The following is a 24743-nucleotide window of genomic DNA, read 5'->3' as shown; positions in this document are numbered from 1 at the left end:
CCTCTATTTTCAGATTCCCTTTTGGGCTACGCATACCTAGTGGCACTTTTTGAAGAACTGAGCAGCCACCCGTTAAAACGGGGAAAGTGTGGACTGTTTGGCAATTAAACCTAACACAAGTTTTGGAAGAACTCATTTATTGGACTGGTCATTTGACCAAATTTACTTGCGACTTTAGATTGCACTTTTACAGTAAGGTACTTCGCATAATTTGGACAAGCGCACTGATTTACTCATTTACAATATATATACACATACATACACACACACACACACACACACACACACACACACACACACACAGCCCTTTCTGATATGCATCACATTAACATGCAATTTTTTACCCAGTCAGATATTGGTGGTGCCGACAGGGCCACCCGCACACGTCTGTGTCCCTAATATAGTTTTCTCTTGGGAAAAACATTCATCCACCGACATGTTGACACACATGTACCAAGTACCATCAGGAGTCGGCGGTGCCAACAGGGTCACTCCCACAGCCGTTTGTGGGAAGCACTCCACCTCAGACATGCTGACACGCATGTACCAAACATGTCAGAGAGACACAGATAGTTTGCCAGCTCATAACCCAGCGCCTAATCAACAGTTCTGAACACTATATAATGCCCCAAACCTGCAGCGCTTTTATATTAAACACATATTGCACCAAATATACTGTGCCCAGCCCCCCCCCCCCCCCCGTTTTGCACCCTGATACTTTCAGCAGTGTGAGGAAGTACCAGCGTCTCTGCAAGAGAAAATGGCGCTAGCTGTGTGAGCTGTGAGGGCTAAGCCCCGCCCCCATAATGGCACGCTTCAGTCCCGCTATTTGTGTTAAAATAAGAATTTACTCACCGGTAATTCTATTTCTCGTAGTCCGTAGTGGATGCTGGGAACTCCGTAAGGACCATGGGGAATAGCGGGCTCCGAAGGAGGCTGGGCACTCTAGAAAGATTTAGGACTACCTGGTGTGCACTGGCTCCTCCCACTATGACCCTCCTCCAAGCCTCAGTTAGGACACCGTGCCCGGACGAGCAGACATAATAAGGAAGGATTTAGAATCCCGGGTAAGACTTTTACCAGCCACACCAATCACACCGTACAACTCGTGATACAATATCCAGTTTGACAGTATGAAACCAACTGAGCCTCTCAACAGATGGCTCAACAATAACCCTTTTGTTAACAATAACTATTTACAAGTATTGCAGACAATCCGCACTTGGGATGGGCGCCCAGCATCCACTACGGACTACGAGAAATAGAATTACCGGTGAGTAAATTCTTATTTTCTCTAACGTCCTAGTGGATGCTGGGAACTCCGTAAGGACCATGGGGATTATACCAAAGCTCCCAAACGGGCGGGAGAGTGCGGATGACTCTGTAGCACCGAATGAGAGAACTCCAGGTCCTCCTCAGCCAGGGTATCAAATTTGTAGAATTTTGCAAACGTATTTGCCCCTGACCAAGTAGCTGCTCGGCAAAGTTGTAAAGCCGAGACCCCTCGGGCAGCCGCCCAAGATGAGCCCACCTTCCTTGTGGAATGGGCCTTTACAGATTTTGGCTGTGGCATGCCTGCCACAGAATGTGCAAGCTGAATTGTACTACAAATCCAGCGAGCAATAGACTGCTTAGAAGCAGGAGCACCCAATTTGTTGGGTGCATACAGGATAAACAGCGAGTCAGATTTTCTGACTCCAGCCGTCCTGGAAACATATATTTTCAGGGCCCTGACAACGTCTAGCAACTTGGAGTCCTCCAATTCACTAGTAGCCGCCGGCACCACAATAGGCTGGTTCAGGTGAAACGCTGACACCACCTTAGGGAGAAATTGGGGACGAGTCCTCAACTCTGCCCTATCCATATGGAAAATCAGATAAGGGCTTTTACATGATAAAGCCGCCAATTCTGACACTCGCCTGGCTGAAGCCAAGGCTAATAACATGACCACTTTCCACGTGAGATATTTCAGATCCACGGTTTTTAGTGGCTCAAACCAATGTGATTTTAAGAAACTCAACATCATGTTGAGATCCCAAGGTGCCACTGGAGGCACAAACGGGGGCTGAATATGCAGCACTCCTTTTACAAAAGTCTGAACTTCAGGTACTGAAGCTAGTTCTTTTTGAAAGAAAATCGACAGAGCCGAGAACTGTACTTTAATGGAGCCTAGTTTTAGGCCCATATCCACTCCTGCTTGCAGGAAATGCAGAAATCGACCTAGTTGAAATTCCTCTGTTGGGGCCTTATTGGCCTCGCACTATGCAACATATTTTCGCCATATGCGGTGATAATGCGTAACATCTTTCCTGGCCTTAATAAGCGTAGGAATGACTTCTTCCGGAATACCCTTTTCCTTTAGGATCCGGTGTTCAACCGCCATGCCGTCAAACGCAGCCGCAGTAAGTCTTGGAACAGACAGGACCCCTGCTGTAGCAGGTCCTGTCTGAGCGGTATAGGCCACGGGTCCTCTGAGAGCATCTCTTGAAGTTCCGGGTACCACGCTCGTCTTGGCCAATCCGGAACCACGAGAATTGTGTTTACTCCTCGCTTTCTTATTATTCTCAATACCTTTGGAATGAGAGGCAGAGGAGGGAACACATAAACCGACTGGTACACCCACGGTGTTACTAGAGCGTCCACAGCTATCGCCTGAGGGTCCCTTGACCTGGCGCAATATTTTTTTAACTTTTTGTTGAGACGGGACGCCATCATGTCCACCTGTGGTTTTTCCCAACAGTTTACCAGCATCTGGAAGACTTCTGGGTGAAGTCCCCACTCCCCCGGGTGGAGGTCGTGTCTGCTGAGGAAGTCTGCTTCCTAGTTGTCCACTCCCGGAATGAACACTGCTGACAGTGCTAGTACATGATTCTCCGCCCATCGGAGAATTTTTGTGGCTTCTGCCATCGCCATCCTGCTTCTTGTGCCGCCCTGTCGATTTACATGGGCGACTGCCGTGATGTTGTCTGACTGGATCAGCACCGGCTGGTGTAGGAGCAGGGATTTTGCTTGACTTAGGGCATTGTAGATGGCCCTTAGTTCCAGAATATTTATGTGAAGGGAAGTCTCCTGACTCGACCATAGTCCTTGGAAGTTTCTTCCCTGTGTGACTGCCCCCCAGCCTCGAAGGCTGGCATCCGTGGTCACCAGGACCCAGTCCTGTATGCCGAACCTGCGGCCCTCGAGAAGATGAGCACTCTGCAGCCACCACAGTAGAGACACCCTGGTTCTTGGAGACAGGGTTATTAAGCGATGCATCTGAAGATGCGATCCGGACCACTGGTCCAACAGGTCCCACTGAAAGATTCTGGCATGGAACCTGCTGAAGGGAATTGCTTCGTAAGAAGCCACCATCTTTCCCAGGACCCGCGTGCAGTGATGCACTGATACCTGTTTTGGTTTCAGGAGGTCTCTGACTAGAGATGACAACTCCCTGGCTTTCTCCTCCGGGAGAAACTCTTTTCTCTGGACTGTATCCAGAATCATAACCAGGAACAGTAGCCGTGTCGTCGGAACCAGCTGTGACTTTGGGATATTCAGAATCCAGCCGTGCTGGTGCAGCACTTCCTGGGATAGTGCTACTCCCACCAACAACTGTTCCTTGGACCTCGCTTTTAATAGGAGATCGTCCAAGTACGGGATAATTAAAACTCCCTTTCTTCGAAGGAGTATCATCATTTCCGCCATAACCTTGGTAAATACCCTCGGTGCCGTGGACAGTCCAAACGGCAGCGTCTGGAATTGGTAATGGCAATCCTGTACCACAAATCTGAGGTACTCCTGGTGAGGATGGTAAATGGGGACATGCAAGTAAGCATCCTTGATGTCCAGGGATACCATGTAATCCCCCTCGTCCAGGCTTGCAATAACCGCCCTGAGCGATTCCATCTTGAACTTGAATTTCTTTATGTATGTGTTCAAGGATTTCAAATTTAGAATGGGTCTCACCGAACCGTCCGGTTTCGGTACCACAAATAGTGTGGAATAATAACCCCGGCCTTGTTGAAGTAGGGGTACCTTGATTATCACCTGCTGAGAATACAGCTTGTGAATTGCCGTTAGCACCGCCTCCCTGTCTGAGGGAGCAATTGGCAAGGCAGATTTTAGGAACCGGTGGGGTGGGGACGCCTCGATTCCAGCTTGTACCCCTGAGATACTATTTGCAGGATCCAGGGATCCACCTGTGAGCGAACCCACTGATCGCTGAAATTTTTGAGGCGACCCCCCACCGTACCTGGCTCCGCTTGTGGAGCCCCACCGTCATGCGGTGGACTTGGAAGAGGAAGCGGGGGAGGACTTTTGTTCCTGGGAACCTGCTGTTTGTTGCAGCCTTTTTCCCCTACCTCTGCCTCTGGACAGAAAAGACCCGCCTTTTCCACGCCTGTTTTTCTGGGTCCGAAAGGACTGAACCTGATAAAACGGCGCCTTCTTAGGCTGTGAGGGGACATGGGGTAAAAATGCTGACTTCCCAGACGTTGCTGTGGAAACTAGGTCCGAGAGACCATCCCCAAATAATTCCTCACCCTTATATGGCAACACTTCCATGTCCTTTTTAGAATCTGCATCTCCTGTCCACTGGCGAGTCCATAAGCCTCTCCTAGCAGAAATGGACAATGCACTTACTTTAGATGCCAGTCGGCAGATTTCCCTCTGTGCATCTCTCATATATAAGACTGAGTCTTTTATATGGTCTATGGTTAACAGGATCGTGTCTCTGTCTAATGTGTCAATATTTTCTGACAGTTTATCTGACCAAGCAGCGGCAGCACTGCACATCCAAGCTGACGCAATAGCTGGCCTAAGTATAATGCCTGTGTGTGTATATACAGACTTCAGGATCGCCTCCTGCTTTCTATCAGCAGGTTCCTTGAGGGCGGCCGTATCCGGAGACGGTAGTGCCACCTTTTTAGACAAACGTGTGAGCGCTTTATCCACTCTAGGGGGTGTTTCCCAACGTGACCTATCCTCTGGCGGGAAAGTGAACGCCATTAGTACCTTCTTAGGAATTACCAATTTTTTATCAGGGAAAGCCCACGCTTCTTCACACACTTCATTTAATTCATCTGATGGGGGAAAAACTACGGGTAGTTTTTTCTCTCCAAACATAATACCCTTTTTAGTGGTACCAGTAGTTATATCAGAAATGTTTAACACCTCTTTTATTGCCTCAATCATACAGTGAATGGCCTTAGTGGGCATCAGGTTTGACTCATCGTCGTCGACACTGGTGTCAGTATCAGTGTCGACATCTGGGTCTGCTTGAGGTAGCGGGCGTTTTAGAGCCCCTGACGACCCATGCGACGCCTGGGCAGGCACGAGCTGAGAAGTCGGCTGTCCCACATTTGGCATGTCGTCGATTTTCTTATATAAGGAGTCTATACGTGCACTCATTACTTTCCATAAGCCCATCCACTCAGGTGTCTGCCCCGCAGGGGGTGACATCCCTTCTAAAGACATCTGCTCCGCCTCCACATCATTATCCTCATCAAACATGTCGACACAGCCGTACCGACACACCGCACACACACAAGGAATGCTCCGAATGAGGACAGGACCCACAAAAGCCCTTTGGGGGGACAGAGTGAGAGTATGCCAGCACACACCAGAGCGCTATATAATGCAGGGACTAACTGAGTTATGTCCCCTATAGCTGCTTTTTATATTATATATGTATTGCGCCCAAATTTAGTGCCCCCCCTCTCTGTTTTTACCCTGTTCTGAAGTGTAGACTGCAGGGGAGAGCCAGGGAGCTTCCTTCCAGCGGATCTGTGAAGGAGAAATGGCGCCAGTGTGTCTGAGGGAGATAGCTCCGCCCCTTTTCCGCTGCCTATTCTCCCGCTTTTTTCAGGATTCTGGCAGGGGAATTTACCACATATATAGCCTCTAGGGCTATATATTGTGGTATTTTTGCCAGCCAAGGTGTTTTTATTGCAGCTCAGGGCGCCCCCCCCCAAGCGCCCTGCACCCTCAGTGACCGGAGTGTGAAGTGTGCATGAGGAGCAATGGCGCACAGCTGCAGTGCTGTGCGCTACCTTGGTGAAGACTGATGTCTTCTGCCGCCGTTTTTCCGGACCTCTTCTTGCTTCTGGCTCTGTAAGGGGGACGGCGGCGCGGCTCCGGGACCGAACACCAAGGACTGGGCCTGCGGTCGATCCCTCTGGAGCTAATGGTGTCCAGTAGCCTAAGAAGCCCAATCCGGCTGCAAGCAGGCGAGTTCGCTTCTTCTCCCCTTAGTCCCTCGCTGCAGTGAGCCTGTTGCCAGCAGGTCTCACTGAAAATAAAAAACCTAAAACTATACTTTCTTTCTAAGGGCTCAGGAGAGCCCCTAGTGTGCATCCAACCTCGGCCGGGCACGAAATCTAACTGAGGTTTGGAGGAGGGTCATAGTGGGAGGAGCCAGTGCACACCAGGTAGTCCTAAATCTTTCTAGAGTGCCCAGCCTCCTTCGGAGCCCGCTATTCCCCATGGTCCTTACGGAGTTCCCAGCATCCACTAGGACGTTAGAGAAAAATCTTTATACTGGCGGGGGCTAGAACAGTGCCCTGGCACCTATGTCCCCTGTTGCCAGCCTTATATTGAGGTATATATGGTGCCCAGGGCGCCCCCCATCCCCCCCCCCCGTGCCCTGCACCCTGTAGTGCCTCTGTGTGTGGGAGCATGGCGCGCAGCGTGCGATCGCTCTGCGGTACCTCAGAAGCCGTCACTGAAGTCTTCTTTGCTTCTTCTACTCACCTGTCTTCTGGCTCTGCAAGGGGCGTGACGGCCGGCTCTGGGAATGAGCCCCTAGGCGTACCTAGTGATCAAACCCTCAGGAGCTAATGGTGTCCTGTAGCCAAAGAAGCAGAGCCTTGAAACTCACAGAAGTAGGTCTGACTTCTCTCCCCTAAGTCCCACGAAGCAGGGAGACTGTTGCCAGCAGTTCTCCCTGAAAATAAAAAACCTAACATAAGTCTTTTCAGAGAAACTCAGTACAGCTCTCAGAGTGCATCCAGTCTCACTGGGCACAGATTCTAAACTGGAGTCTGGAGGAGGGGCATAGAGGTAGGAGCCAGGTCACACCTTTTGAAAGTCTTAAAGCCCCCATGTCTCCTGCGGATCCAGTCTATACCCCATGGTTCTTGAAGTGACCCCAGCATCCTCTAGGACGTATGAGAAATCTTTATATCTTCATTTAAAATCTCCAAAGGTTTGAACCACACGGAGATGCATGTGAAATTGATTCATAGGTTATACCTGACACCAGATAGGCTACATACAATTTGGCCCACTTGTTCTAAATATTTCTGGCGTCAATGCGGTGAGATAGGCCACATTTCCACGTATTCTGGTCGTGTGATGTTATTGGTCAATTCGGGCGAGGATGTTTTTAAATGAATCAATACAGTGTTGAACTTAACACTTTACCCTATCGCCTCCATTGCCTTACTAAATTTCCTGACTATATTTTGTCGCAGACGCTATTCTTATTGTAGCAAGAGCCGCGCTAGCGCAACTATGGAAACAACCAACTCCTCCTCTATTGAAAGTTATACATAAAATCCAGTTCCATTTTACTACGGAGATGACATATCTACCTTATTCGTACCCTGCCTCATCTACCTTAGTGCTTTGGTCATCCTGGCATGAATTTGTTATGGAAGGAGATGGAGCCCAGTACTTTCCTAAAGTTCCTCAATCTGACCATATGCCATTCAGGCTCAACGAAAGAGTGTCTGACTCTTCCTAAAGTGACTCAATCCTCCTTTTGTTTGTTTGAATCTTTTGCATTCTGATCCTATTGTATGTATAACCAATTATGATTGTACGGTAACTCTGTATACGCTTTATGGAATGATGTATACTTGTTCCTAATATTTGTTGTAGCACAATGCAACTAGGACACACAAGGAGACTGTGCAGATTAATTTTATATGCAACACTTGTAGGTCTGTGTGCGACTGAGCCTGTATATGTAGCACAACAGAACGTGTCGGGGAAAAAAGCTGCAGCTGCTGTATCATAGCACTTGGTATACAGATTCAGAGACTCAGTCGCAAACATATATACACAAGTGTTGCATACCAAAATAATCAACACAGAGTCCTGGTGCTTCCTAGTCGCATTGCATTGCGACTTAGATGATTTGACTGTAAAAAAAAAAGAAAAGAAAAAAAAGACGCCCGATGCTAGCAATGTCTCATAGGACTTGGAGTGCCTAGAGCGTTTGTTTGGCATGACTGTAATGATGTATGAGGACACATACGTACAAAGACGCAACAGCTGTGGGAACTGCATCTGTCTCTAAACCTGGCCCTATGTCCGTGATGGGGTAGCAGTTGATTTACCGGCTGATACAATACGGATGGTCATAATCCAGACAGCCATTGACTGACAGTCAAAATACAGACATTCCTTATTCCGACATGTTCAAAATGCTGACAGTCAGAATACAGACATTTGAAATGCTGACATGTTAAGGAGTTTTTGCCCAAAAACAGACTTGTTCATACTTTACCATCTCAGTGGACCTGGAAGGGGAATATAATATGGTGCAGAGCGCAGCGAGCCATGCGAGCGGACGCGGTACACTTACACGGTGTCCATGCCAACCTACTGTGTGTCGCCATTGACACGAAAAAACTAAAATCTGTGTCGGTATTCTGACTGTTGCCATTTTGAACGTGTCAGAATAATGAATGCCAGTATTTTGACCGTGTCAGTATTTTGACAGTCGGTCAATGGTTGTTGGGATTATGACAGTATTGTGTCCGTCAGTAAATCATACTGAACCCCCGTGATGATCATAACCAATTAGCCAATGTATTCCGTTTAAAGGCCTTTTTCTAGTCCAGATGAGTTGCTGCTAAATGTCTTCTTAACATTTTAAGGGGGAGATTCAAATGTTTAAAAAGTCAGTTGGGAGTCTGTTTTTTCCTATCTAATAGGTGTGCGAAGGGGGGGGGGGTTTCAATGCGCACAAATATCCCTTATACTATATGTTATACTTAAATCAACCATTTAGCAGAGTACTTCCATCTATTAATTTTGTTGTCTATATATTGTAGGGAAGGCATTTGATATGCCGACAGCCAGCATGCCGACAACTATTCTCCCTCTTGGGGAGGTCCACGACACCCCTAGAGGAAGAATACATAGCACGGCGCATGTAGCGCGCCACCGTGCCTACAGCGTGGCGAGTGCAGCGAGCCCACAGGGGGACCTTTTGCGCTCAGTCCGTTGCCGGCATCCCGGCGGTCAGTATCCCAGCGCCGGGATTCCCACAGCCGGCATAACGTAGTAGAACCATATTATAGGAAGGGTCCTCCTATCTCTATATCTGTATGTTATTACTCAGTTTGTTCCATCACTGTTTCCAATGTAAAGCGCAACGGAATATGCTGCACTATATAAGAAACCGTTATTAAATAAAAAAAGAATTGTTAGAAAAGGTGGACTGGGTAGGACAGGGTAGTATGCTGTTCTTTGTTTATGCTCATGATCATCCCACTAACAAAAAGTTGTTGAGTTTGAACTGTCTAGCCTAAAAAGATTTCCATGCTCGTTTGTTCACACTGTTGCAGTCACATATTGGGCACGGATTCAGATTTGCAAAAAAAGCAAAATGGGCAACACCATGTTACACTGCAGGTGGGGCCATGTAAAATGTGCAGAGAGATTTAGATTTGGATGGGGTTGTTCAAACTAAAATCTAAATTAAAGCTTTCTAACATTTGTGGGCTACATGCAAAAGCAGCAAGTACTTAACCCTGCACAGAAGAAAAATATAAATGCATTTGCTCCCCTTGCATGGTTATCATGGTTTGTTCCAGGCACAAAATTACTTTCTTATTTTGCTTTACTTACAAATCTGAATAAGGCCCATTGTTACAACTCTTTTTTGCTATGTTTCCTTACCACCAGAGGTGACTAGACCACGATATGCAAGCTTCAGTTCTGAATCCTGCCAGAGGTGCTGCTCTTCCGACTCTGTTTTAGGGATATACATATATTTATTTCTTTTTCTCCAGGGTGTTGGGACACAGAGCATAGCTCAGAATTAGATTTCTCTTCCGTTCATTCACTTTGCATTTTGTTAAGTGATAAAAATAAACTATTAACACCTTCATATTTGAAAGCATCCTTACTTTGCAGCATTACTCACATCTACATATAAAATACCTTGATATGTGGAGCTCATCAGATCAGCTGGAAGAGCTGATCTTTATTTGGGGTTCATCAGAGTCGCTGTCATTGCTGGCAGATGTTTTCTATTTACCTTTGAACAGAATTTTAAATATGACTGGTTATCTCTGAGCAGATCAACAGCCACAATAAGAAGGGATGTGCACACTTACACGAGTGTCATAGGTTTTTTGTTTTACTTTTTCCAACATTGCTAATTATTTATTATCAGTTATTTATATAGCGCACACATATTCTGCAGCGCTTTACAGAGAATATTTGACCATTTGCATCAGTCCCTGCCCCAGTGGAGCTTACAATCTATATTCCCTACCACATGTACACATTCACACTAGGGTTCAGTTTGTTGGGAGCCAATTAACCTAACAGTATATTTTTGGAATGTGATTTTCATTTGATATTAGCTGGTTTCGCAGTCACAAAAGGTGAAAAAAAGGTCATAAATTTAGTTTATTTCAGGCTACACATTAAAGAATCTGAAATTTAAATAAAGGTGTACAGACTTTTTATATCCACTGTACATAATTTCTTTACTGTTGAACCTATGTGATATTGCACCTTCTACTCCACAATAAATCCCCAAAACTGCATCCATCTGTAATTGACATAATCAATCCCAATGCTATCATCAGTCCACACCAGCAAGAACACATATTGTAGTGTTACCTTTATAGGCTACTGCACACTTGCTGCCAAATCATCACCTGCTCAGACATTTACCAGAAGTAAAAAAAAAAAAAAAAACTAATAAAAAACCCACAACTATATATATTAATAATAAAAATAAAAGAGTATCCAACAGACCAAGGGGGCATGTCACACAAATTACCAATTCAACTGACTGAGTCACAAAACAGTTGGGAAGCTGCCACGATCAAGAGTAATATAAAAGACAGCAAGCAGGATGAAGCAACTGTCAGACTGTGTCACGGTCAGCCACGGGAATGATTGCTGCTCAGCAGTCCTAGGAGGAGACGACAACCTGGCTACAATGACAGTGATTAGAAGGCTACCCATTGATCTCAAACATCCTCACTACTCTCCAGACCAAACACTTCAACTCAGAGTGAACAATGGCCCTCATTCCGAGTTGTTCGCTCGCAAGCTGCTTTTAGCAGCTCTGCCCACGCTAAGCCGCCGCCTACTGGGAGTGAATCTTAGCTTATCAAAATTGCGAACAAAAGATTCGCAATATTGCGAAAAGACTTCTCTGTGCAGTTTCTGAGTAGCTCGAGACTTACTCTGCCAGTGCGATCAGTTCAGTGCTTGTCGTTCCTGGTTTGACGTCACAAACACACCCAGCGTTCGCCCAGACACTCCTCCGTTTCTCCAGCCACTCCCGCGTTTTTCCCAGAAACGGTAGCGTTTTTTCAAACACTCCCATAAAACGGCCTGTTTCTGTCCAGAAACACCCACTTCCTGTTAATCACATTACGAACACCAGAACGAAGAAAAAACCTCGTAATGCCGTGAGTAAAATACCTAAGTGCATAGCAAATTTACTTGGCGCAGTCGCAGTGCGAACATTGCGCATGCGCAATTAGCAGAAAATCGCTGCGATGCGAAGAAAATTACCGAGCGAACAACTCGGAATGACCACCAATATGCAAGAACACATCTATTATAAATAACAACGGATGCAGGACAACTATTATATTTATCATCCTCTAAACAAAATCACTTACAACAGCATGCTGCTATCAAGAAGTTTGACATAAAGTAAAGCAGATGGGAGTTTTCCAAACAGTAATTAAAACGGGAATGAATTACACATGGATTTACTATGAAAAGTATATAGATCATACAAAATAAAAAAAAGTAGATACAGTAATTCTGCTAATCACTAATTAGAAATAAATGTATAAATAAAATTGGAAAATGTATTACAGATGTGTCTTATCACATCGCTGCTGCAGTTATGTTTCCTGGAAAACACTGCGTCGTATTCTCATAGTGATTGAGATGAAAACCCGATGCTTGGCACTGGCGGCAATCATGCGCCCCTATGTGCCTGCGACTCATTACACACAGAGGCTGGATGAGAAAGGACACAGCTGTGTATACTTACAGGAAACACTTCTGGATAGTGAAAGTACAGATAATACAGGATTAATACTTATAGATGGTGTAAAGCAGTGTTTCCAAAACTCAGTACTCAGGGACAACCGGATTACGGATATCACAGTTGCTGCAATGGAGTTCGGATTGATTTGCCGACCGCGGCATCCCGATAGTTAGAATCCCAACAGTGGAAGGTAAATTTACTTACCTTCCCCCCTTGCCCTCTAACCCTCCCTGTTCCATAGCCTAAAACTAACACCCCCACACACACACACAGCCTATCCCTAACCCTCCCCAGTGGCGTCTAAACCTAACACCCCCAGTGCGCAGAATAACCATAACCCTCCTCCCGCAGCCTAAACCTAACTTCCCCCTCAAGATCGCCATCCCCCTCTGCGCAGCTTACCTCTCCGGCATGGCGGTGTATGAGGGTTCAGGATCTGGAGACTCTATTCGGGACGCCGGTGTCAGTAATCATGCTATGCATTCCTTCTTGGCAAGTTAGGCATCTTTTGAGCTTGAATGTGCATCTTAATCGCAATGTGATTTGACAAACCAGCTTCACCATATTGCACGGACTCATTTGATAAGCAACACTTGTATATCTGTATGGAAAGGTTTAGTGCTATAATTCAATGGTTACAGCTTTTTTTTTTTTTCACGCCATGTTTCATAGTGCTTCAGATAGAGTCAGACTCAATCACACAGATATACAAGTGTTGCATATCAAATGAATCAGTGCAGTCTTGTGAAGCATTGCGATTATGACGCACATACAAGCAAAAAAGATGCTATACCCCTTGGTGCAGCTCACTCACGCCAGGCGTCTCATAATATGTGGCATATTGAGGCTAGGTGTATGAGGACAAATGTGTACAGTACTAGGGAAAAAGAAAATCATGCAGTGCATTTACACAGCAAGGAAGGTAGAACCTATTAGCGTACTTTGGATGGTTGCAGTGTAAAGTTACATTAGTAATAACCACTACTCCCTGGTTTTTTTCATGTTGTAGAACTGATTGATTATAAATACAGTCACTAATATAATACATAGATTATTTGTGATTGCTATTATAGCATTACTATAGTTGGAGTGTTAACAGTTGTATAAAACAAGATATAAAAACCTTAACCTTCCTAGGGTGTTGCAATGGAGCATACACCTAAGGAGTTCAGGTCAAAAATGACCCATGGTGTAATAGTCAATGTTATGGAATTATAGTCACATTTTATTTAATATTAGTAATTTAATTATTTATTTAGTTATTGTTTTTTTCTTTTTTTGTACTTGTGTATCATTTAACATCGCCTTACAGGTAAGTTTTCATAACCATAAGGGAGTATGAATTTAATGAGCCACTCTGTATTTATGGAATAAAAATGCTGTAATTCAATCATTCACCCTGAAAATCACTGTAAAACTTTCGGACAATACAATGTAGGACGTATTTTTCCTGTATTTATTACATATATTTATTTTTTCGTTCGTTTGATAGAACAAGAAAATTCGCACTTGTGTATATTATTCGTTTATTTTCTAAACTAAAATTACACAATACAGACAAAAAATATTTGGAAAATATTTAGCTTACAACCATCAATAAATTTTTAGACGTTTGAACAAACATAGGGGGTCATTCAGAGTTGTTCGCTAGCTGTTTACGTTCGCAGCGCAGCGATTAGGTTAAAAAGCGGCACTTCTGCGTATGCGGCGCAATGCGCACGCGCGACGTACTTTCACAACAGCAGAAGTAGTTTCACACAAGGTCTAGCGAAGCTTTTCAGTCGCACTGCTGGCCGCAGAGTGATTGACAGGAAGTGGGTGGTTCTGGGAAGTAACTGACCGTTTTCAGGGAGTGTGCTGAAAAACGCAGGCGTGTCAGATACAAACGCAGGCGTGGCTGGCCGAACGCAGGGCGTGTTTGTGACGTCAAAACAGGAACTAAATAGTCTGAAGTGATCGCAAGCTAGGAGTAGGTCTGCAGCTACTCAGAAACTGCTCGAAAATATTTTGGTGCCGCTGTGCGATCCTTTTGTTCACACTTCTGCTAAGCTAAGATACACTCCCAGAGGGCGGCGGATTAGCGTTTGCACGGCTGCTAAAAGCAGCTAGCGAGCGATCAACTCGGAATGAGGGCCATTGAAGGGCAGTCATAGAAAATTTGTAAATCCGTTAGTCTGTAAGTTGTTCCGTTATATACAATCGTTACACACTTGAATGAAATGTGTCTTACAAGTGAACTTTCCACATTTGAAACACTTTACAGAACTTTTGCTGTCAGTCTGTGGGCACAAGTGACATCTTCCCCTTTTGCTAGGACTTGCTACACTTCCAGATGCTTCAGGTCGGGGTTCAGATTGTCCTGAGTTTCAAATACTCGCCGCCAATTCTCGGGCAGCACTTGCTCTTGGCAGATACTTTCTTCCTTCAATGTGGTGGGAAACCAAAGTCATGCCAAGCTTCTCAATGAAGATTCTCCTTTTGTGAAACAAGGTCATATTCCATGCTGGATTGATCTTGATTAACAATACGAAAGCATTATACTCGGAGATGTCTATATTGGAAAAACTACGATGGGCCATCTGTTTGTCTTCCTCCGACAGGAATAGTGGGAGGCCAGTTTATCTAACATGTCTACTCCTCCTCTGTGATGTAATAATCCAGAATGATTTGAGGTTTCTTTGTGTCTGTTATTTATCATGGTGAAGAGTGCTCTGCAAGACTACGCACTTGCCTTTCTTCGGGATGTACGATACAAGAGTCGTATCCTTCGTGAATGCAAATGTCGATGTGTACTTTGGGGCCCCTGTTGCAAGCAACCGCGGAGAAATTGTTGGTTTATTCTTTCTGATTGTTCCAATCATTGTTAGTGTTTTTTTCAGAAGAAAATGTCCAAGGTCATAGGACACGAAAAAGTTATCACATGTTACATTATGTCCTTTCAAGCCTTGAACGAGATAGATGACAACCCTGTGACCTTGGTTTCGTTCCGGTGTAGAACCAGGCTGCTTTCCAAGATACAGCTGTATATTCCAGACATAACTGGTAGCGTTGTCACAATGTACCCAAATTATTATACCGTACTTGGCTGGTTTGCTGGGCATGTACTGGCAAATAATATATTGAAAACTGTGGTACTCATACATCAAATGCACTGAAAATTCAACACGGGTCAAAATTGACCCGAACAACTTATGTGTTACAATTTTTACTGTACAAAAACTACCATTTTAAATAAAAAAGTTACACATAACTGAATATTTACTATGACTATGGAAACGAAGTTCCAAAAATTTTTTGAAAAATTCAAAAAAATATAATAGATCTAAAAGAAATACATTTGATATGGGTCAAAAAAGACCCAGATATCCTAGGATGGTTAAATGCTTTATAATATAAAAAATGTTCTAACATAGGCATGAGATATCACAAGTCGCTTACTATAAACTTCATGAATAAAAAAGCGCTATATTTCGATAAAATGTATAATATTTCACATCAAAACACATTAATTGTATGCAGGTGAAATCCAATCAATTAAGTGATCTCTTATAAAACAACTGTCTGCATTCAGAGTTTACTGTATTTAGGTGCATCAGCAAAGGCGGGTGAAAATTCCACAATCAGTTGTCTATTTATTTGCAATTAGGAAAATACTTTACAATTATTTTTAATTTTTACTTTCACATTACAGGGTAGTTGTTTCATAAGTGGGAAAAATGTCTAAAATCATTTGATAGAGGGTTAGTGGTCGGGTGCAAAACTCGCGACCCCAGAACCAAGTGTACGGATTCGGTAAAATTTTGTAAAAGGTATGTACAGAGGACTAAATTGAAAAAGCTAATAAGCATATAATCAATAATAAGCTTAACACCACATATGCATATAAATCTCAGTACGGTTAACAAACTAACAGATACTGTTTATAATCCCCATAAATGATCAGGAATATTCAGCAGTATTAACTCCCCATATATTCAGCAGCAGGGTTAACAACAAGGAAGATAGATATTAACCCCCACAACTAACACACGTCAACCTCACTCTGCAATAATGTTTAAGTAGCAAATAAAACCCTAAGGCTTGGTACACACTGCCACTATTTGATGGCAGACCTGCTGTCACGCTGACAGAGCGGCTGATTCAGGTAAGTATAGAGACGTACCGATCGGTCACTCTTTGGGTGGGATTCAAATGATATATCACGCCCAATTTCCTTTCTAAAATGATCTCCGTTATCACGCATATTGCGCCCATAGTGATCAGGTTTAGCTGTGTAAAGGGTTGGGTGCCTCCCTACTTCGGGGGTAGCGAGCTGAAATAATGATACCATGCCCCTGAGGGCAGAAGCAGAACGGGTGTGGAAAGGGGTGAGTCGGTGGACTGCCCGTACACACAGCAAGATGTGTCGATACAGTATATCGACCATCAGTCGATATGATATGTCTGTAGACAACATCATTCACAGACATATTGGGTGTATACACCCCTTCAATATATCGGCCATTGGCTGGAACGCCTGATTTATCACTTAGTGAGTACCCAGCTTAACAGGTCTCCCAGTCAAGCTCAATACATATAATTTATAAACATGCCTGGTTAGCGCCTACTCCTGTGCCAGCCCCTCTACCCACAGTCAAGACAACAGCGTCCCACAGAGCAGATGTGTGAGTGGGAACATATTAAGGGGCAGCAATCATGCACATCACAGCTTCTGATTGGTCCTCATTCTTACACTCGCTTCTGCAGCCATTTGCAGGTGATACTGCTTTATAAAAGACACTGGTCCACCATTCTATTCTCATGTATATTGATTCAGCTCACAAAAATACCAGCCTCTACAGTGTATAGACAATTGGTGCAGTATAAAAAAAAAAAAAGCATTATTTCTAGTTCATATACTTAGCTCTGCAAAAGTGTTTCTGTAGCCATTTCAAAGATTACCTGGTATGGGTCAAGTGTATCACATTATCAAACAAATGGTAATCGTTCTTATAAACAACCTTATATCAAAGTGAGTGAATAGCAATGATGCGATTTAGTTAACCCCTTCAGTGGTATGCCCGGAACATTTTCGGGGCCAGCTGATCTGTGCAGACTGGCAACCACGGAAATTTTCCAGGGTATGCCACTGTTCCCCCTTCCTCCTCCTTGCACTCCACTCCTAATGCTACCCGGGGGATGGCCATCGCTGGGTTATCCATCGATGGTCACCATCAATGGATAACCTCGATGGTGTGCAACCACCTGGAATGGATCCATCGATGGTTTTACCCATCGATAGTCATCCCTGCTTTATAGAACAAATGCGAACCACTGGGGGCGTGGCTTAGTGTCAGGGGCGAAGCTAAGCTCCGTGCCCTGACACTTTGAGAAAATAAATAAATAAATACATTTGGTAGCACTGAACCAGATGGTGGGAAACCATCTGGTTCTCCCCCATCGATGGTAAAAGTATTCAACATCTGTCATAGACCATTGATGATTTCGAATCATCCATGGTCAATGGCCATCCCTAGCTACCCCTAGGCAACAAGCATTCCCTAAGGCAACGAGCATGGATCAGAGCATAAAACCCCTGGCAAAAAGCATGAGATAGTGCATGAAACCCCTGGCAACGTGCATGAAACCCCTGGCAACGCGCATAAAACCCCTGGCAACGCTCAGGTAAAAAAAAATTAAAAACCTGCCCTGGGAGGTGTGAGTAAATTTCAAAAAGTCACCACTGAAGGGGTTAATGGGTTTATAACTGCATATAGGTGTGTAAGGTATTGGGAACGCAAAATGATGGTATTCATCTTTGTAATATATAAACAGTACTTCATTAATGTCATTTACAAGATGTCCACCCCCAATACCTTCATCATCGATCCATTTCAATGTGATAGGCTGTCCCTGGCGTAGACTGCACATTTCTCTCACTTCTTCGCAGAGTTCATCATAATTCATGGACGCTCCCAGGCGGGTGATAAGAATATCTCTGCAGAACACAGAACAGATAGGTGGGTAAGGCAAATGGATGCTATAGTGAAGAGTCAGAGCATTGACATTTACAGCCCAAGGTGTGTTACATGTTTCTGGTGAGATCACAACATTCTATAGGATATTTATTCCTGGTATCTATCTGCTGTAACACTTCCTAGTATACTAATAGCAAATTGAATGCTACTAAGACTCTCATATAACATACTGGCCCTCATTGCAAGTTGACCGCTCGCTAACTACTTTTTGCAGCCGTGCAAACGCATAGTCACCACCCACAGGGGAGTGGGTTTTCGCTTTGCAAGTGTGCGATCGCATGTGGAGCAGAGTGAGGCGAAAAAGGTTTTTGAAGTTTCGGAGTAGGTCTGAACTTACTCAGCCCTTGCGATGACTTCAGCCTGTCTGGTCCCGGAATTGACGTCAGACACCCGCCCTGCAAACGCCTGGACACGCCTGTGTTTTCCCTACCACTCCCAGAAAACGGTCAGTTGACATCCATAAACGCCCTCTTTCTGTCAATGTCCTTGCGAACGGCTGTGTGAATGGAATCGTCGCTAGAAGCATTGCCCAGCAACAATGCTGTTTGTACCCGTACGACGCGCCTGCGCATTGCGGTGCATACGCATGCGCAGTAGTAACCTGATCGCTGCGCTACAAAAATCAGGAGCGTGCGATCAACTCGGAATGAGGCCCACTGTTTTTCGCATTAGTATCAAACTGAAGGAGAAAAAAGTGTTTGGTCAGGAGTGAAGCTACACATTTGCTATGTGGCCTTCTTGTTCATTTAGGTATTCCCCCACCCACTATTATCCAACGGTGTTTATCGTATGCAAGTATAAAGACAGTGGACAACCAGAGAGCTGGACCTGCCCCATAAGTAGAACTTAAAAAAGAAATAATAATAACAATAATAATAATAATAATAATAATAATAATAATAATAAGTAGTACAGAGGAAGTACGTTTCTTCAATTCACTAATAATGTTATATACATACTGCGTTTTAATTGTACATTAACAGATCTAGTATGTTTTAATAAATATGCAGGTACTTAAAGAAAAAAAAACACACAAACAACAACAACGCGCCAGCATTTTGGATAATAGAGCACATCTGTATACCGATTCTATTACACTGACAAACTGTTGATTAATGAAATGCACTGCTCTCAGTGGCATCACCCTTCAACCCAAGTGTACACAAAAATAAGCCAAAGGAATTAACTGTTCCCCTGTAAAATAAGATGAAGCTTTTCTTCAAGAAAAAGCATTGAGTTGCGGACCATATATTTTTACTATGTTCCAGGTGTAAACTCCAAGAGAGTATAAATAGTAAATATAAACCTTTAAGTGCTGAAATTTCACTCCAATAACAAGGCATGTGTGAGGACAAAAAGCCCTTTGTCTGAAGACGTCTTGTACAAACTGTTATAATAAAGCAAAATGTCCAAATACCCAGTGAAAATGTTCTAGTACAAGAATGGCAACATATATCACTTATACAACATGCAGCAATGGGATGTAGCAAGGAAAGAAGTTATGTACATTTAAACTACAAAAAAAAAAAAAAAAAAAGAATTACAAACTTTATTTGGCGATACAATCCAAGGTAGAGCTGCTGAAAATTACCAATGTGTGTAATAATAATAATAATAATAATAATAATAATAATATATAAATGGGTAAAATATTACTATTTTTAAGTTATTAAAAAAAAAATGGGACTAATTGGTCTTTCTGGGATGTACCAAACCACTTGGGAAACCCTAGTTTATGTTACTGTATTCATACTGCAGGAGGAAGTTTACAAAAGCAAGAAAACAAGAGTTTTAGTACTCACTGTAAAATCTATGTGGGGGACAATGCTACCATGGAAGCTGAGGAACTGGCACTTACTAGGTTAACAAGTTTAAGAAGGCTCTACCCCCCCCCCCCCCCCCCACCCCCCTACAACCACTCCTCAGGTGCAAAATCTTGCATCCCAAGCTACAATTCTTGAATGCAAAGACCTGAAACTGCTAACAATTGTGTGAACAGTGGACATAATGGCTGCCTCACCTAACTACTCAAAAGAAAGATTCATGCCCAGCTGCCCAAGAAGTGTCGGTGATGGAATGGGGTGGAACCTTAGCTGGAACCGGATGCCCAGCTCAAGAACACGCCTACTAAATGGTTGGTCTGACCATTCTGGCTATAGTATGTTTAGACACAAACAAACTTTAATCTGTGCATCAGAGACTATTAACCGAATGTCCATTTTATGAGGACTGACCGTTCTACTCTATTGCTCTGACCACATCCAAAAAGCAAACTGACTCTGCTCTTAAGAAGTACCAACCTATTGTACTCTTTTTGTATCATATAAGATTGTCACTGTACCAATGTGCTGGATATTACCTCAAGCTATAAATGTAAATAAAAATGGTTATATAAAAATTAAAGAACCAGAGCTCTTCAGAACAGGAATACGATGGGCAGTATGAAAGACACCCCCCCCCCCCACCCTGCCATTGTGACAAACATGAAAGGGGAACTTGCAGGTTAAAGGTCCCCAATTCAGAAATTCTTCTGAGGAAACAGCTAAAAGAAAAAACACATTCTATGTCAAAACATACAAATCTACTGTCTTCAAAGAATCAAAAGGTGGAAGATGAAGTAGAAATAGGTTAGGAAATTGGGGACCTGAGGGATTGAGATATGGGGGAGATATGGGGCCGCAAAAATGTCTTAAATGGTGTAACACTACTCCAATATCTGTGTGTCTGCTGATATATTACACCAATAATATGTGTGGTAACGGAAAAACTTTTTTCAATGCTTACAAATGATACTGACTGAGGATTAACTGCATGTGTCCAAATATACTTATATGCTGTACACCAGCGGTTCTCAAACTGTGTGCCGTGGCTCCATGGGGTGCCTCAGACACTTGCAGGGGTGCCTTGGATCCAGGACCAATTCAAATAGATTAATGGACAATGTAATAGGCAAAAACCAGTGCTGGTGGCTGTCTATCATAAAATATGTGGACAACCAGAAGCAAATGTTGTCCCTCACCACAAAACTGAACCTAAGGATGACATATAAACACAAATGGTTTAAATTAACATTTCTTAATTTCTCTGTACTAAAAACTTTTGGCTTAAGGATGCCATGAAAATATATCTGATACTTTAGGGCACAACGATGCGAAAAAGTTTGGGAACCACTGCTGTACATAATTCAGTGATACACACTATATTATTTACAAATATATGCAAGCAACTCTAAAAGGTGAAGGACTCCTTACATTGTTAAATGTATCCATCCAAACTACAGTATCTGCTGAGTTCAGAGAACAATATTATCAGAACTTGCACAACTGCAGTATCTATTCTCTTTTCTGAATTCCGACAGACAGTATTACCATCCTTTACTATAGACTGGTCTGATAAATGGATGGCTCCCAATTTGTGCAGGCACATAGAGCAGATGAATGCCAGATCAGTTTATCGCTTCGGTGTATTATAAAAACAGGATTTTAATACCTACCGGTAAATCCTTTTCTCCTAGTCCGTAGAGGATGCTGGGGTCCACTTCAGTACCATGGGGTAAAGACGGTTCCGCAGGAGCCATGGGCACTTTAAGACTTTTCCAGAGTGTGAACTGGCTCCTCCCTCTATGCCCCTCCTCCAGACCTAAGTATAGGAACTGTGCCCAGGGAGACTGACATTTCGAGAAAAGGATTTACTTTTAAGTTAACGGTGAGATTCAATACCAGCTCACACTTCAACCATGCCACACAACATGGTATTCAACAGAACACATGCCAACGGGCATGAACTATTGCAGCAACATGCTGAAAAAAATGTTAACACAACACTTGTGTACTATAACAAAATAACAAGTGCAGGCAAATTTCCGCACTGGGTTGGGTGCCCAGCATCCTCTACGGACTAGGAGAAAAGGATTTACCGGTAGGTATTAAAATCCTGTTTTATCATACGTCCTACAGGATGCTGGGGTCCACTTCAGTACCATGGGGTTATACCAAAGCTCCAGTACGGACGGGAGAGTGCGGATGACCTTGCAGCACCGATTGACCAAACTGTAGGTCCTCATCGGCCAAGGTGTCAAACTTGTTAAACTTAGCAATTGTGTTTGTCCCTGACCAAGTAGCTGCTCGGCAAAGTTGTAAAGCCAAGACCCCCCGGGCAGCCGCCCAGGATGAGCTCACCTTTCTAGTAAAATGGGCTTTTACCGAAGTCAGTACCGGCAATCCTGCCGTGGAATGAGCGCGCTGAATGGTACCTCTGATCCAGCGCGCAATAGTCCGCTTAGAAGCAGGACACCCAATCTTGTTGCGCGCATACAGGACAAACAGAGCCTCTGTTTTCTGTATCCGAGCTGTTCTTGCAACATAAATTCTCAAAGCTCTGACCACAACCAGAGACTTTGAAGCATCGAAGGTGCCAGTAACCACTGGCACCACAATAGGTTGGTTTATATGGAAAGAAGAAACCACCTTTGGAAGAAACTGCTAGCGAGTTCTCAACTCAGCCTTATCTTCATGGAAGATCAAGTAAGGGCTCTTGTGAGAAAAGGCCCCTAACTCGGACACCCGCCTTTCGGGTGCCAAGGCCAACAGCATGACCACTTTCCAAGTGAGAATCTTCAACTCTATCTCCTGGAGAGGTTCAAAACAATCCGATTGAAGGAACTGCAACACCACATTAAGGTCCCATGGTGCCACCGGAGGCACGAAAGGAGGTTGGATGTGCAAAACCACTTCTACGAACGTCTGAACTTCTGGAAGGGATGCCAATTGTTATTGAAAGAAAACGGACAAGGCCGAAATCTGGACCTTGATTGAACCCAATCGTAGGCCCGCATCCAGACCTGCTTGGAGAAAATGGAGAAAACGTCCTAACTGAAACTCTTCCGTTGGAGCTTTCTTGGGTTCACACCAAGACACATATTTTCTCCAAATACGGTGGTAATGTCTTGACGTTACTCCTTTCCTGGCATGAATAAGAGTGGGGATGACTTCTTTGGGAATACCCTTCCGGGCTAGGATCCGGCGCTCAACAGCCATGCCGTCAAACGTAGCCGCGGTAAGTCTTGATACACGCACGGCCCCTGCTGCAGCAGGTCCTCGCGAAAAGGAAGAGGCCGAGGATCTTCTAAGAGCAACTCCTGAAGATCTGGATACCGAGCCCTCCTTGGCCAGTCTGGGACAATGAGGATCGCTCAAACCCATGTTCTTCTTATGATCTTGAGAACTTTCGGTATGAGCGGAAGTGGAGGGAAGACATACACTGACAGAAACACCCACTGGGTCACTAGAGCATCCACTGCTATTGCCTGAGGGTCTCTCGACCTGGAACAATATCTCTGAAGCTTCTTGTTGAGACGAGATGCCATCATGTCTACTTGAGGAACTCCCCAAAGACTCGTCACCTCTGCGAAGTCTTCTTGGTGGAGGCCCCATTCTCCTGGATGGAGATAGAGTCTGCTGAGGAAGTCTACTTCCCAGTTGTCCACTCCCGGATTGAAAATTGCAGACAGAGCTAATGCATTTCTTTCTGCCCAGAGGAGGATATTTGTCACCTCTGCCATTGCAGCTCTGCTTTTCGTTCCTCCCTGACGGTTTTTGTACGCTACTGCTGTTACATGGTCCGACTGGATCTGTACGGGTTGATCTTGAAGAAGATGTACCGCTTGTAGAAGGCCGTTGTAAATGGCTCTCAACTCCAGAACATTTATGTGAAGACAAGTTTCTTGACTTGACCATCTTCCTTGGAAGCATTCCCCTTGAGTGACTGCTCCCCAGCCTCAGAGACTTGCATCCGTGGTTACTAGGACCCAGTCCTGAATCCCGAACCTGCGTCCCTCTAGGAGGTGAGAACTGTGTAGCCACCACAGGAGCGAAATTCTGGCTTTCGATGACAGGATTATCCTCTGATGCATGTGTAGATGGGATCCGGACCACTTGTCCAACAGGTCCCACTGGAATACTCTAGCATGAAATCGGCCAAACCGTATGGCCTCGTAGGCCGCTACCATCTTCCCCAACAACCGAATGCATTGATGAATCGATACTCTTGTTGGTTTCAGAATTTGTTTAACCATTCTCTGGATTTCCAGAGCCTTTTCTACTGGAAGAAATACCAGCTGAACTTCTGTGTCCAGTATCATCCCCAAAAAGGACAATCTTGTCGTCGGTTCCAACTGTGACTTTGGAAATTTTATGATCCAACCGTGTTGTTGAAGTACTGTCAGGGAGAGAGCAATGTTCTGCACCAGCCTTTCCCTGGACCTTGCTTTTATCAGGAGATCGTCCAGATAAGGAATTAAATTGACTGCTTGCTGTCGGAGGACCATCATCTCCGCCATCCCCTTGGTGAATACCCTCGGTGCCGTGGAGAGTCCGAACGGCAACGTCTGAAATTGGTAATGACAATCCTGTACTGCGAATCTCAGATAAGCTTGATGTGGAGGATAAATGGGAACATGTAAGTAGGCATCTTTTAGGTCT

At 44.2% G+C, this 24743-nt stretch overlaps 1 protein-coding gene across 5 annotated transcripts in view; it reads right to left on the bottom strand.

Moving 5' to 3' along the window:
* Nucleotides 1-24743, bottom strand: part of PRKCZ (protein kinase C zeta) — a 646661-nt gene that overhangs the window by 542167 nt on the left and 79751 nt on the right. For all 5 annotated transcript variants that reach the window (XM_063943062.1, XM_063943064.1, XM_063943065.1 and 2 more), the window contains one exon: nucleotides 18103-18224. In XM_063943062.1, coding sequence (XP_063799132.1) covers nucleotides 18103-18224 — 122 coding nt within the window. The remainder of the gene's footprint in view (nucleotides 1-18102; nucleotides 18225-24743) is intronic.

The sequence above is a fragment of the Pseudophryne corroboree genome, chromosome 10 (genome assembly GCF_028390025.1).
Source record: "Pseudophryne corroboree isolate aPseCor3 chromosome 10, aPseCor3.hap2, whole genome shotgun sequence".
Classification (NCBI taxonomy): domain Eukaryota; kingdom Metazoa; phylum Chordata; class Amphibia; order Anura; family Myobatrachidae; genus Pseudophryne; species Pseudophryne corroboree.
Note: the sequence above shows the minus strand (reverse complement) of the source record. Positions and strands in the feature narration are given on the sequence as shown.